General features: G+C 35.4%; 1 protein-coding gene across 1 annotated transcript in view; it reads left to right on the forward strand.

Annotated features, from left to right (window-relative positions):
• The window catches only part of PAN3 (poly(A) specific ribonuclease subunit PAN3), a 146,267-nt gene that overhangs the window by 30,560 nt on the left and 101,075 nt on the right, over positions 1–14,632 (forward strand). The window contains exon 5 of the mRNA XM_036744623.1: positions 14,216–14,377. Within this exon, the coding sequence (XP_036600518.1) occupies positions 14,216–14,377 (162 nt within the window). The remainder of the gene's footprint in view (positions 1–14,215; positions 14,378–14,632) is intronic.

Here is a 14,632-nt window from a genome sequence, read left to right on the forward strand (position 1 = left end):
TCACACTTTAAAGTTTGCAGAGTTCTCTGCATAAACCAAGCCTCAGCCCTGTGAAGTATGAGCTATAGGTATGAGGAAACAGGCTCAGCATAAGTGACTTGCCTCCCCATGGTTTACATAGGTAGTCAGTGTCAGAGACTGCATTTGAACCTAAAGCTTCCACTTCATGTCCAGCCCCCATCCACTGTGTCATGAAACAGAGCAAAATTAACTGATCCGGCAAAGTGTGACTTCAGCCAGATTAACACTTAAATGAACAAGCATTATTAGGTGCCAGCTATCTTCCAGGCACTATGTCTAGGCACTGGAGATACAAATGCAAAAGTGAATCAGTCCTTGCCCTCAGGAGGCTTACATTCTAGTAATGTGGTGGACCTTTTTTCATTTCTGAGGTTGATTTAAGTACTGATTTAGGTAGCTGTAAAATTGTCCTTTGAAACGTTTATGAAGCTGAAACCTCAAAGTCTTGCATTTTTTAAGCATTTGTGTACCTGAACATAACTAGATCAGATGGTATTTGAAATCTTGCTTCATAACATAAACTTTTTTTTAACTTTAAATCTGTATTATGGCCCCAAAGAAGAGATATGAGAGGACACCATCCCCTTACCTTTGGAGAGGTTGCTATCCATGTGCAGGAATGTACTGGAACCAGCTTTTATCACCTCTATGAATTCCTTAGTGAGAGCATTTATACCATAGAGATCAACAAACACTATAAATCAGGGCTTGATTTATTGTTTTGTTGGTTTTTTAGACTTCAGAAGTGGTGGAAAAAAATTAATGCAGATTTGGCTTAAAAAGTGTAGTGTGGTTTTTTTTTTTTTTTTGAGAAGCTGGTGGTTAAACATTTTGCCAGCATGCTCTGTCCATGAATGTGGAACCTTACATATAATGGCAAATTTTTTTTTTTTGGTATGTTAATCAATTTTGCTGACTTTAAAAAATCTTTTTCCTATTATTATTTTTTAAATGCCTTTGTTATGAGGGGTAGTTTTCTGGGAAGGTGAAGGGAAGGCATATAAGAGGAAATTTGGGCAATGTAAAAACAGAATATAAATAAAATCTATTAAAAACCTGCATTAGGGGCAGCTAGGTGGCACAGTGAGTAGAGCACTAGCCCTGGAGTCAGGAGGACCTGAGTTCAAATCCGGCCTCAGGCACTTGACACATTTACTAGCTGTGTGACCTTGGGCGAGTCACTTAACCCCAATTTCCCTGCCAAAAAAAAAAAGGAAAATCTGCATTAAAGAAGCCACACTTAGTAAAAAACTAAAGATTTGCATATTCCTTAGAAGGGAAAATCTAGCCAATCAATCTAGCTAGCTAAATTGAGTCTTCTTATATTTTGCTTTTTACTAAGGAGCTGTCTCCTAAAGGTAAGGTGAAGGTTTAGTTAATATTGTGTATATTAGTCCACTTGGCTTGTGAACAATGCTAATATAGCTAACCAATGTCACTAGTTGATCTGGCATAATTCAGTTAGTTTTGCTTTGTTGTACGGTCATATATTGAACTAATAATTCTAGCCGTGTCGTCCAAATGTCTGCTGTTGGTAACAAGGGTACCAGGTGAGAAGGTATAAATAGACTATCATTACATAATGAGGAAAGCATCTCAAGACATTTGAATGTCTTAGTGATGTTAGTTCAGTGTTAACCTCTATGTATAGGTTGTAAAAAAAAAAAACAAAACCTCCCAATTGATGACCTTTGAGGCACCTTCCAGTTCTAGAACTGTGACTTTATGATTCCCCCTAAAAAGAAAACTCATTCATAGAAAGAAAAAAAAAAACCTCTAGGTAGAATTCTATTCTAGCAGATAGTGAAAAATCAGAATTATTTCATTAAATTTGAATTATAGTCAGTTCAGTTAGAGTTAACTCACATATTACTACAGTGTAGAGTCAGGGTTCAGAGAAATGCTCCAGTGCAGGAGTGGGGAACCTGCAGCTTCGAGGCCACATGTAGTCCTCTAGGTCCTCAAGTGTAGCCCTTTGGTTGAATCCAAACTTCACAGAAGTTCACAAAAGAAAAGGATTTGTTCAGTCAAAGGGCTGCACTTGAGGACCTAGAGGGCCACACGTGGCCTTGAGGCCGCAGGTTCCTCACCCCTGCTCCAGTGTATACCATCTTTGTAAAAATTAGCAGCTTTGTGAAATCTGTTTGATATTTTGGATGTTGAGTTACTAGTTAGGGTGAAATATTTGTATTCTGAAAGTAGTGAGAGGATAAATGCTGCAGAATTTACTCTTAGAATTGCAGAGTTCATAGGGCCCCAGGAGGTCATTTCACCCCCAACAGAAGCATGAATCCTGTCTTTTACATCTCCTCTTGATGACCTTCAGTGATTAGAAAGTCACTACTTTATACAACAGCCCATTTTACTTACTAACAGCTGCAATAGGAGCTTTTTCTTTCTATCAAGCTAAAAATCAGCCTCCCAATACTTCTACCCATGGGTCCTAGTTCTACCCTTTGGGACCAAGCAGATCAAAGCTAAGCCTTTTTTTTTCATGTGAAAGGCCTCTCATTTGAAAATAGCCATTATATCTTATGTTAGTTTTCTCTTTTTCAGGCTAAATGTCCCTAGTTCCTTCAGCCAGTAGTCTTAGAGTATGTATCTGTATTTATGTCTTTTTTTGCAACTGTCCCCGAGATCCTGGCCATTTTGCATTCTTCTTGTCCTCTGTGTAACCTCATTTCGATGAAGGCCTCCATCCCTTAACTAACTATATTAATACATACCTAACCGAAGTCTCCCTTCCCCACAGTGCTGTTTATCTCAAATTGCTCTTCCCATTTCCGCCTGGGCTAATTACTGTTTGGGTATGCCGGTACCCTTATCATATTACCCACTTGTCCATCTGTTCTACCTTTCCACTCTATCAGAACCCTGGGAAAGAAATAGTTTATTATAGTGTAGCAGAATGAACAATAGTAAAATAAAACACACTTTTTGTTAAATTGATTGCTGTATCAAGTGAGGCTTGTGCATTTAATAATTTAACAAAATTTGTTAAATGAGATAATGGATAGAGAACCAGCCTTAGAATCCAAAAGACCTGTATTCAGATCTTACCTCTGATACTGATTACGAACCTGGGCAAGTCATTTAACAGCTTGCCAACTCTTTTAACTCTTCACTTTTTGTTGTTCAGTCATTTTTCAGTCTCTTCATGACCCTATTTGGGGTTTTCTTGGCAGAGATAATGGAGTGGTGTGCCATTTTCTTTTCCAGCTCATTTTACACATGGGGAAACTAAGGCAAACAGGGTTAAGTTTCTTTCCCAGGATCACACAGCTAGTAAGTGTCTGAGGCCAGATTTGAACTCAGGAAGATGAGTTCCTGACTTCAGGTCTGTGCCTCTCGCTATTGAGTCATCTAGCTACCCTAGAGGGGCATTTATTTATTGATTCATTTATTCATTCATCTATTTATTTTTAAATTTTAGGGAATGTTTGACACTTTTACTAATCTTCACCTGCAGTGGAAATAATAAAACCCTTTTACAGGTGCCATTTTCATTATGAGAGCTTGTCAGTATGTCTACATAATATACACACATATATCTTTATATAAGTTCTTTTTTTCCTTTTTTATTTTGTTTCTGAAGTGCAGCAAGAAACCATTACCATATTAGAGTCAATCAAATAAAGAGCAGAAAGCCAAGCAATTTCCAAATAGATTTTGTTTGAACATTAAATTTATCCTCATTTTGTGATCCAAAATAGTTACCTGAAGCTTGTTATGGGTTTTTTGTGTTTTATATATGTAATTTTTTTTTTTTACTCTTTGGCACAATTTTGGGGGTGTTCAGACAATCACAGTAAAGGTCAGGAGAGAGCTTTTGTGTGCTGCCAATTCTGAGCACTTAAATTTTGGTTTGGATGGTGGGTTGTCTTTAAAGTCTGTTTTTGACAATCCTAGAGAGTATTTATTTACTAGGAATTCCCTGCATCAATGAAATCACAGGTCTGGTCCAAACAACAACAAAAAAGAATATAGTTGTATCTTTAGGTTCTGTGTATTATTTCAGCTTTATTTCCCAGTGCCATTGTGTGGGATTGATAGAGTACTGTTACCAGTAAAGGTAGGTAGTGACTGACATGTCTTTTAAGAACTAGACTTTTGGGGCATCTGGGTGGTACAGTGGATAGAATGCTCTGGAGTCAGGACAGGAGTTCAAATTCAGTCTTAAGATACTTACTAGCTGTGTGGTGTGACCCTGGGCATATCACTTAATCTTGATCACCTCTCTCCCTACCCCAAATTTTTTTTCAAAGGAGAAAAAAAGAACTAGGCTTTTGCAATTGTAATGCCACTTAAAGGACTGAATCAGTAAGTTCTCATTAAAAGATAAGACCATATGATCACTGCTCTAGAGCTGGAAGGAGGGGGGCCTTAGAGGCCATTTGATCCAAACTTCCGATCTTGTCCAAGATTATATAAGTGGCAAAGCTAGGATTTGATCCTAGATCCCTTGAATCCAGTTATAGTACCTTTTTCAGTATACTGCTTAGCCTTTTCTCCTATTAAATGTCCAAAAACTTATTAGAATGAGGTTAGAACCAGAATTAAGCTTAGAAAATGGAATTAGGGTTTTATTTTTGAGAACTAATATCGGTCCTTTTTGATTTGTATCGAAGTTGAGTGAGAGCTCACTTCTTTGTGAATAGGAGCTTTATGTCTAACACAACAGATGAGGATAAGTAAATATGATGAATTTAGTTTTTTCTAAGATCAGAGATTTATCACTAGGTTGGCTACAGGATGACACATTTTTTGGATGCAGACTGTTGAAGAATGTCTGTTGAGAGTGATTGCAGTTTGCATCACTGGAAAGAACAACCACACTGAAGAAATCACATTTTTAAAGTATTAAATATTTATTTGGAATGTCTATTATTGGTATAGATTCTTAATTTTGTTAAAATTAATAGGTAAAAAAATTTTGGTTAAGGAAAGAATTTATAGTTGGCATGAAGGATGAGAAAAATTTTTGCTTCCATGATATCCTGAGTGTAAATTTACAAACTAGCTTTTAGGACACTTAACTCTGTTAGTGTATTTTTCGTGTCAGTGTGAATATGGTAATAAGTATAGTTTTGATAAAATGATCTAAGTTCTATAGTTGAACTTTAGGTTAAAAGCTAGACTTGATTTTTTTTTATTTTACTCTTTTCTCTTGAAATTAAAGTTGACTGTGAACTCAACCATAATTTAAATGATAGTCACAGAATTTCAGAGTTGGAAAGGATCTCAGAAACCTTCTAATCCAACCTTCTGCATTTTACTTGACAAGTGATCATGTAGCTTTTTGCTTCAAGATCTCTAAGAGGGGAAATCTTCTGTTTCTTGAAGCAGCTCATTCCATGTATGAATAGCTCTGCTAGGAAGTTTTTTCCTGACATCAAGCCTAGATTGCCTCTTTGCAACTTCCAAACATTATTCTTATTTCTGTCCTCCTGGGACCAAACAGAACAAGTCTTAACCACTAACAATTTTAAACGTGAATACTCAGAAAATTTAACATATATAATAATAATGTGATTTTTTTTTCTTTTTGGTCATATCTTTTCCTTCCTAGTGACAAAGTTGCCTTTTCTTTGGTGGGAGAAAAAACACTACAAAATACTAAGCTTCCTCAATTATTAGTGGTATAAATTGCTATTTGCTGTACGTGAAGTTACTATTCTCTTAAATTCTTAGAAATGAACAAATGAAAAAGCATTTATTAAGCATATTTACTAAAAAACAATTCATTGTGCTAAGCATTGGAGATGCAAATACAAAAGAAAGATAACTTCTGCCCTCAAAGAGTTTCCAGTAGAGAAAATGACACATAGTAGAGGCAGGGAGGATGTTTGGTTTGAAAATTCACAAGAATGGTAAGTGGAGCTATAGGGCAATAGTTTATTTCCAGAATCAGTGATGGTGCTGATACAGTGTCTAGAGGGAAAGATAAAAAGTGTGGAGTGGCGAGGATGCCACGGCGTGGCAGGGAAACATCTATTATATAATCTGGTAGCTAAGGCTGCCCTCAATAGGATTGAACTTTTACCGATCAAGACAGTATATCCCCAGGGTGGGAGCTGGAGGTATGTTTGGGGAGGGTGCAACAATAGAATTAACCGTGCACAGAAAATTATGACTGTGGGGCATGCCTACAAAGGTTGTAATCAGAAGTAGAATCAGGCTTCTCTGTAAAACCTAATCTAAAATATGATGATATACACTATTTTTCCACATCCCTAGCTTCTCATTGTAAGCTGTTATTAAGGTGAATTGTAAAGTTTCTGATGTGAAGTTTGCGATTTATTTGAAATTTTAAGGGGATCTCACAAAGGTGGTATGGGTTAAAATTTAATTATATAGTTATCTGATATTATTTTTACTTTATTAATTGGCCAGTGCCTCAGGTATTGGATATTGGTTGACTCAACTTACAGAACTAACTAAAATCCTAAGTTCTGTTTGGTGAATTATAATATTTAAGCAGAATTGATAATGGGAGAAAATTTCCCAAGAACTAAGTTACAAAGTGATATGTTGTCAATAATTACAGATTTTTATAAAGAGTTTAAAACTTTGTAATTCACTTGTTAAAATATGAATGGATCTCTTACATTATAATAAGCCCATTAAGGGTATTAAGAATATTTGACATGCATATGTGTGAATTAAATTTCATTGCATTTAGATATTATGGAGCATAGAATTCTGTAAGTATCTTAAGCAGTAGGTGACCTTATGTATCTTACAAACCACAAAGTAAGTTAAAGATGGACTAGGAATTTGAAGAATTTCTTTGATTTTTAGTTACTCAAATTGTAATTAACATGCAATTTACGTTGTTGACAGAGACGCTACTGCCAATGATTTTTTATATTTCAGATTGCTCTGTTGAAATTTGTAGTGATTGATTATTAGCTAAAAACCTACATTCAGGCTTTATAGTTTCTTGGGGGGCAAAAGGAATGGTACTAGGTTGGATTTGCATTGTGAAATGGATCTGCAATTGTTAAATGGGTCCACAAGTGCCAGACTGGTGGTAGGTCATAACCTTGGTCCCTCTGTGCTACAGTTACCTATTCCCATTGATTTAGTCAATCCACTTGGATTCAGGAGGGAAGGCAGTAGAGAAGAATTAACAGCACTGAATTAGATGAGATAATGTTAAGATTGTGGTGTGCTAAAATTATGTGATCTAGAATGCATTCCTCTAATATTCTCAACATATTGTCTGTGATTCTGCTATTTAAAAATTTTGAATCAGTTGTCTTTTGTACTAACATGAAGTTGCTATTTCTCTAGCTAATAAAAGTATGACCACTGGTTTAGTCTACTTGGATTGAGTATTTTCCTTTATAAAAAGTGTCTAGTATTAATTTTCAGTAATTCATTAAAAAATTAAAGACAGGTATCTAAACATCCATTAAAAGCAAAAGAAAGTAGCTCTCAGTCAGTGCCCTTTAGTGTACACATTAGATACTTCCTTTTAGAAATCTGGAGTTATCACGTTAACCAAAATTTCCATATTTCAAAAGACTTGTGGTTTTTATTGCTATAGGTACTCCCTTCACCACTTCTGATTATGACTCCTTCCATACCTTAGGAGATAGTCTTCATGAGTTCATGTGGTTAAAAAAATTCATTACTTGGTGGCCAAATCTCCAAATTCTGGTCCTTTGACAATAGTCTTGAAACCTTTCTAGCTCAGTGTAGAGCTATTTTATTTTCTCTTCATATTCCAAATAAATATTCAAAAACTTTATAATTTACCATAATAATGCTTTAAGAGAGCTAGGGATATCAGTATATTTTCGAATATTTTGTTTAGTGGAGAAGCCAGAGCTTGTACTGCTTTTGAGAACCCAGGGTTACATCCATGCTATGATAAGGCAGTGGTTAGCTCATTAAAATATTAATTTTAATTAATTTAATTAATTTAAAATGGAAACACTCTCTTGCCTGGAAATAAAACCAGTTTCCCCCTTTCGTATACTGTATTTTAGCACTAGTTTTGTATTATTGGTATTTTTGGTGATTATTTTTTGGTTTTTTGGTCACTAAGCATTCCGTGACCATCCTGAAGTTACAGGATATTTTCAGAGAAATGACATCTGCTGCCTTGGTTCTGCGTAAACTAGGATTTAGTCTTTACCAGAAAACTTATTCCTAATGTTTTTATTTATGGTGGTTATATATCCTATAATTGTAACGGTTTTAGAGGAAGGGTGGAAGGAAGGGGAAATGGAAGGGAATAAGCATTTATTATGTGCCTTATATGTGCCAGGTGCTGTTTTAAATGTTTTTACAAATATTATCTCATTTGTTCATTTGAGGACTAGGCTAACTACTATTATATAGAGTACCTATATCATATCAAGCATTTGTTATATTTAGGTTGAGCAGTTTAATCATTTAACCAGAAATATATCTGAATTTATATAACAAATAGTCAAATTTTAATTATGTTCTAGTGTTTTGAGTATAGATGCATTGTAATTAAGGCCAAAGAATGCTTTGATGTTTTTGAATTTTTTTTCCTGAGAGAGCCTAATATTTAAGTTTTGACTTTACATATTTAGATTTTCTTGATTATTGATAGTTTTATATATCTATGAAACTTGAACTTTTCTGACCTTCATTTGCCATTTTTGTCCCCTTTCCTGTAGTTCCACCAATTTTATTACTACCGTTATCCATATTTTAAGATAAGATATTTAAGATATTAGAAGTTGGGGCCTACCAACTTAAAATATATTTTCATGAAACCTTGAAAAAGGTAGTAAATAGAAAAGAAAAGAAATAGTATACATTTTGCTGAGCCCCAACCTTTTCTGTGTGTTTAGACCTGGTACAAATGGAATGAATTGCTTTCTAAGGTGACTATTGCCCAAGCTAGAAAGGATTTATAAATATAGACTATCATTTTAATTTATGGAAGTTTGGCTACAAAATAAGGCATTCAACTATTAATTTGAGTAAATATATTCATGCATATACAAAAACTAGCTAACTTTTTTTTCCTCTTTTCTTAGGATTCAAATAAATTGAACCAGTTTGATAGCCAGGAATAATGACTTTGAGTTCATAAAATTGGATAAAGATCATAGGCTCAAAGGTCAGAGCAGGAAGGGACCTTTGGAGTCATCTAATTTAGCACTCATTTTACAGATGAAGAAACTAAGACCCAGAGAAGAGAAATAATTCAGTTACAGACATATACATTGTTCTTAGCACTATCAACTTAATAAAGCATTACTAATTTAGCAAAGTGGCAGTAATATGGAATAATGGAAGGAAGACCAATTTTAGTGGAAAGCGTTTATTTTAGAATATTTTTTAAAAGAAATATAGCCTTATCTTCACATTTTAAAGAAAATTCTAGGCTAACGTGTTTTCTATTTGTTAATCAATAGATCATGTTTCTTAACTGAATAAATGATGATTTCTAATAGCTATCAAAAGTCCAGCCTATCCTGTGGCTTCTCTTTACTTTGTATAAATGTGTTCTTCTAGGCTTAAAAGGGACTTTATGGGTTATCTAGTCCAACCCCCTCATTTTACAGATGAGGAAACTGAGGCCCAGAGATGTGAAGTGACCCACCCAAGGGCATAGAGGTAGAAAGCAGCACAGGTGGGGTCTGAACCCACATCCTCTGACTCCAAATGAAAATTTCATAACAGTGGACCTGAGGCACTGCAAGCTCCGCAAGTATCCATGTATTTCTGAATAATTTAAGAAAGATTCAATTATGTTCACATTTTATTGTATTCACATTCATTGAAAATTGGTCATTCATGTTTGGTGCTCTGGATAATTTAGCTAATAAAAATATTTAATAAATGAGAATCAGAACACCCCTTTTCCATCATATCATATTTCCATGCATTAAGGGTAGTTCATTTCATTTGTTATTCAGAGTCATAGAACTTGGGAGCTGGAAAAGGTCATGTAGTCCATATTTAGATTTTTGTAGCATGGGTAGAAATAGACATTTAATTTAAAGAAGAAATGGTTACTATTAACTACTGGCTTTGGCTTTTATTGTAACTGCATTATTTCTTTTTAAATGGTTTAATCAGTTTATTCTCATACTTAGGCAAAATTTTCACCTTCACATCTCATTTATATTCCATATTTGTTTGAGAAGTCCCATTTTTTTTCCAAAGGTGTAATCTTCAGCCTAATCTTTATACATTTTATAGTTTTCAAAATGGTGAAATCTGAATTAGTTATTTAATATTACTTTCTCTTTCTGCTTATAATATTATTTTATATATATGCTGGAACCTTGCTGTAGTATATACTTTGGTATAAGATGGGTCCTTTATTATATTCAGAAGGCTGGTTGGATTTGAACCTATTGCCAGAAGTACTTTGTTTCCGCATTCTTTAACTGATAACGTGATTCCATGAAATGGACCTTGAGAAGTGCCTTATACTGGTCATTTTCACTGTGTCTTTTATTTTAAAAATATCCTTGTTAAAATAGAGCAACTGAAAAACATGATGTTAACTGAATTTACCCAGTGTTACTTTGCTAATATAGTTCTCTGCCAAGTTATATGCTAAGTAGGAAGAAATATGTTAACATTTCTTCATATTAGCCTGATTCTTTTATATTTATGCCGAAAGAACATACTATGAGAAGTAATTTGCTTAGTAATAGAGAAATTTGAAAGTTTCTTCATTTAGTTCAGGGCTGTCCAACCTTAGGTTTTTATTGAAACAATAGACAGTATATTTTGATTTGCCATTTTAGTGAGAGCTCTGCGGTAGCTCTGCTTCATTTACTAAAGCATTTACTTAAATTTCTATGCTTGTAGGCGGGCTGCATTTTCGGCAGCCCTGATTTAGTTGATCCATGACCTAGAGCTGGTCTTCACATGTAGTTTTTGGATGGGGAATGAGCTCTACTAAACTTAATTTTAATACTATAAGTTTATTTTCGTTTTATCAACCTTATTGCAACTTAAATCAGGATAATGAGTGAACTGATTGCTTTCCATTACCTTTTTAATGTAATAAAATCCCAAGTTCTAATTAGGATGATCAAGCACCTCAGATTTCCTCTCCTGTTACAATTCAACATATTGTTTATTAAGTGTATGTTGTATACATGTCATTGTGTTAGGCACTGAGGATTCAAAGACAGCAAGGAGAAACTTCTTGCCTTCAAGGAGTGTACATTAAGGCATATAACTTGTGAAACAGTTAGGTAAATAAACAGTAATCTGAGGGAGAGGAGAACACTAACAGATAGGAAAACCAGGAAAAGTCCCTTTGAAGGTGCCCCCTTGTCAGAGCTGTAAAGAAATTTTAAGATTTTGAGTGGTGAAAGTGAGAAAAAAGTCTATTTCAGGCATCCCTCAGTGAACGCAGAACCTGGGAGGCCAGGTTTGGAAACAGCTAGTGGGCTAGTTTGAGAGACATGTCTAACGTATAAAGAAGAGTCAAGTGAGGTAAGCCTGGAAATGTAGGCTGGAGCCACATTGTGAAGGGCTTTGAATGCCAAGCTAAGGAGTTTGTATTTTATCTCAAAGACATTAGGGTGCACTGAAAGTTCTTGAGCAGGGGAAGGTCATAGACTTTTAACTTTGAGAAGATTATTTTTTCAGTTACGTGGAAGGGGAACTAGAGATGGGAAAAACTGGCTATGTGAGTGAAGGGAAGGGAAAGGATATGAGATATATTGTGGAACAAGAATTGACAAGGTGTGGCATCTGATTGGATATGGTAGATAAGGGAAAGTGATCTGCATAGGTTGGCACTTGAGGTGGTAAACCTGGGTTGGACAGAAAGAGGGAGATGCCCTCAACAGAAATAGGAAATTTGGAGAAGAGATTTTTAAGGGAAAAGATGAGTTTTATTTTAGGCATGTTGAATTTGAGGTACCTATGGGATATTTGGGGATGAGGTCTTGTACTAGGGTGGTGACTATGATGAGAATGGAGAGATGGATATGTATCAAAGAGATGCTGTAGAGGTAGACATGATAAGATTTGGCAATTGGTTGGTCATGTGAGGGTGAACGAAGGTAAGCGCTCAAGAAGGAAATGACAGAAGTTGTGGATCTTGGTGATGGGAAGTATGATAAGTTCTCTTGTGGTCATGTTGAGTTTAAGTTGCCTATGCTATATCCAATTTGAAATGTCTGGTAAGTGGTGATTCAGGTTTAGAGCTCAGTAGAGGTGGTGATAGATCTGGGAATCATCTGAATAGAGAGGATAATTGAAGCCAACGGGAACTAACGAGATCACCAAGTGAGAGGTTGAATAAAGGAGAAGAGAGCTTGGGACAGAATCTGAGGGCGTACCCACAGTTAGTGTTCCTGGCACATAGTATGCACTTAATAAATGTTTTATCTGTGGATGAGATCCCACAAAGGATTGATCTGTAGGAAGAGAACCAAGAGAACAGTGTCACAAAAATCCAGAGAGGAGAGAGTATCGAGGCTGAAAAGGTGGTCGGCAATGCCACATGCTACAGGTAAGTCAAGAAAGATGGCTAATGAGTAAAGAACAATTTAGCAATTAAGAAAGAGATCTTTGTTAAGTTTGGCGAGAGCAGTTTCAGTTGAATAATGAGGTTGGAAGCCAAATTGCAGAGGATTTAGAAAAGAAGAGAAAAAATGAAGGCAAGTGATTGTATGTCATTTTATATGCCTCTGGGTTTACAATTTGTTAACGGAAAGGAAGGACGTATACTTGGGAGACCCAAGTTCCTTGGGAGTAGGGATTGTTTTATTGTTTGAATTTGTATTTATCTCCATAGTGCCCATTACAGTACCTGGTGCATAGTAGGTGCTTAATAATAGCTTGTTAATTGATTTCACTTTAATTTGGGATCCATATTGGTTAGTGTATAGAAACTTGTTATCAGTGGGGGAAAAATACACTTTGAAAGTATGTTTAAAGTCATAGAGATGAAAACACCATTACCTCTATTATGACTGTTTCCTGATCTTTGTGATGTTAGTAATCTAGGTTGATATGTGCAAAGATTGAATAGTCTGATTGCAGTTACGTCTAGAATCAAATACAGAATCCTCTGTTTTGGCATTTAAAAGCCTTTCACACCTTTATTATATATGGCTCCCTTCACATACTTTGGTCCAGCCAGAATGGCCTGTTGCTCTAACATGGCATTCCATTCCCTTCTCAGTGCCTTTGTATAGGCTTTCTCACATGCTTGTGGAATGTACTTCTTCCTCACCTTCATCTCTTACAATCCCTAGCGTTCCTTCAAAGTTAAGTTTGAAAGTAACCTTCACCCAGGCCTCTTATACATGTCCCCAGCAACTGCTTGAGCCCTCCCTTCCATTACCTTGTATTTATTTGCCTGACACACAGTTGTTTTTGGAACGTAGTAGGCTCTTTCTGAATGGATTGTACGTATAAGGTTAGTAAATTGGGATTTAGACTATTTCTTTTAGATTTCCTAAAATTTTGTTTTGTTTGATTTCTTTTAAAATTCTTCCTTAGGCTTACTTTTCAGGTAAATACTTTAAAACTATTAGTTTCTTCAGATTTTGAAATTTTGATAGTAGGAGTTTTCATGCTTGTTTATTTCTTGGACTCTCCTCCCTTTAAATAATGCTTCTGTTTGAAGTCTAATGCTGTACAGATTCAGAAGAGAGAACTGGATAGTTGGTAGACACTAACTTTTATTTGACTTTACTCTGTCAGCACTCAATTCCTATTAATTAGGTAGCATACTTTTTATCTAACATGAATTAATTGAAGGTATTTATTTGGGCTTCCAGGTGGGGGTTGAGGGTAAAGAAGAGAGAAAAAAAGGGTATAGTTTGGATAATTTTACAATTTTCTTTCATTGGAGCCATTTCTTCATAATGCAGTGAGAATAGGTAAGTGCCAGTGGAGAAACTTTGGTGAAGTTTACTTTGAAATTGACTTTAAAACTTTTAGCATAGAAACAGAATCAGTTTCCATACTTCATACTTTTATATTATTAGATTTCACTTTAAAATATGATAGTTGTTTTTCTAAGTAATGTTACCCAAAACCTGCCTGATAGGATGATGGATTGATGTGGGAATAAGGGATGGGGAGGTAACTCCATCAGAAACTTTCAAATTATTTCCTTTTCCACCAATCCCCAGATGTCTTCTTTCTGTTAGTTAGTTTAGCTAAGTCTGAGGGATGTTAGGAGTGGCCTGGTTTCTTTCCTTCTTTTTCATAGCCAAGGAAGTACCGACTGGGGATGCTGGAGGAGAGGCTAGTTCCGGTGGGATCAAAGGCACGAAAAGCAAAGAATCCTATTGGCTGCCTGGCTGACAGGTGTAAATCAGGAGTACCCATCAATATGGTTTGGTGGAACAGAGTCACAGAAAACAATCTACAGGTAAAAGTAATTTTTACTAGACACTCTTTGAAAGTTGATAATCGTGGCTGCTTTTATTTTAAAAGTTTTTCGTTGTTTAATTTTGGGGAGATTATTTGGGCCAGATTCTTCACCAAGAAAGAAAGTTAAGTAGTCCATGCAAAAATTAGCTGATTTTTTTAAAGTAGTTTATCCAGTTTTTCCTCCATTATAATTTTTTTTCTTTTGGAATTTATTTCAAAATATCAAGGACTGAATTATTTCTAATACACATAA

This window comes from Trichosurus vulpecula, chromosome 2 (assembly GCF_011100635.1).
Source record: "Trichosurus vulpecula isolate mTriVul1 chromosome 2, mTriVul1.pri, whole genome shotgun sequence".
NCBI classification, from domain to species: domain Eukaryota; kingdom Metazoa; phylum Chordata; class Mammalia; order Diprotodontia; family Phalangeridae; genus Trichosurus; species Trichosurus vulpecula.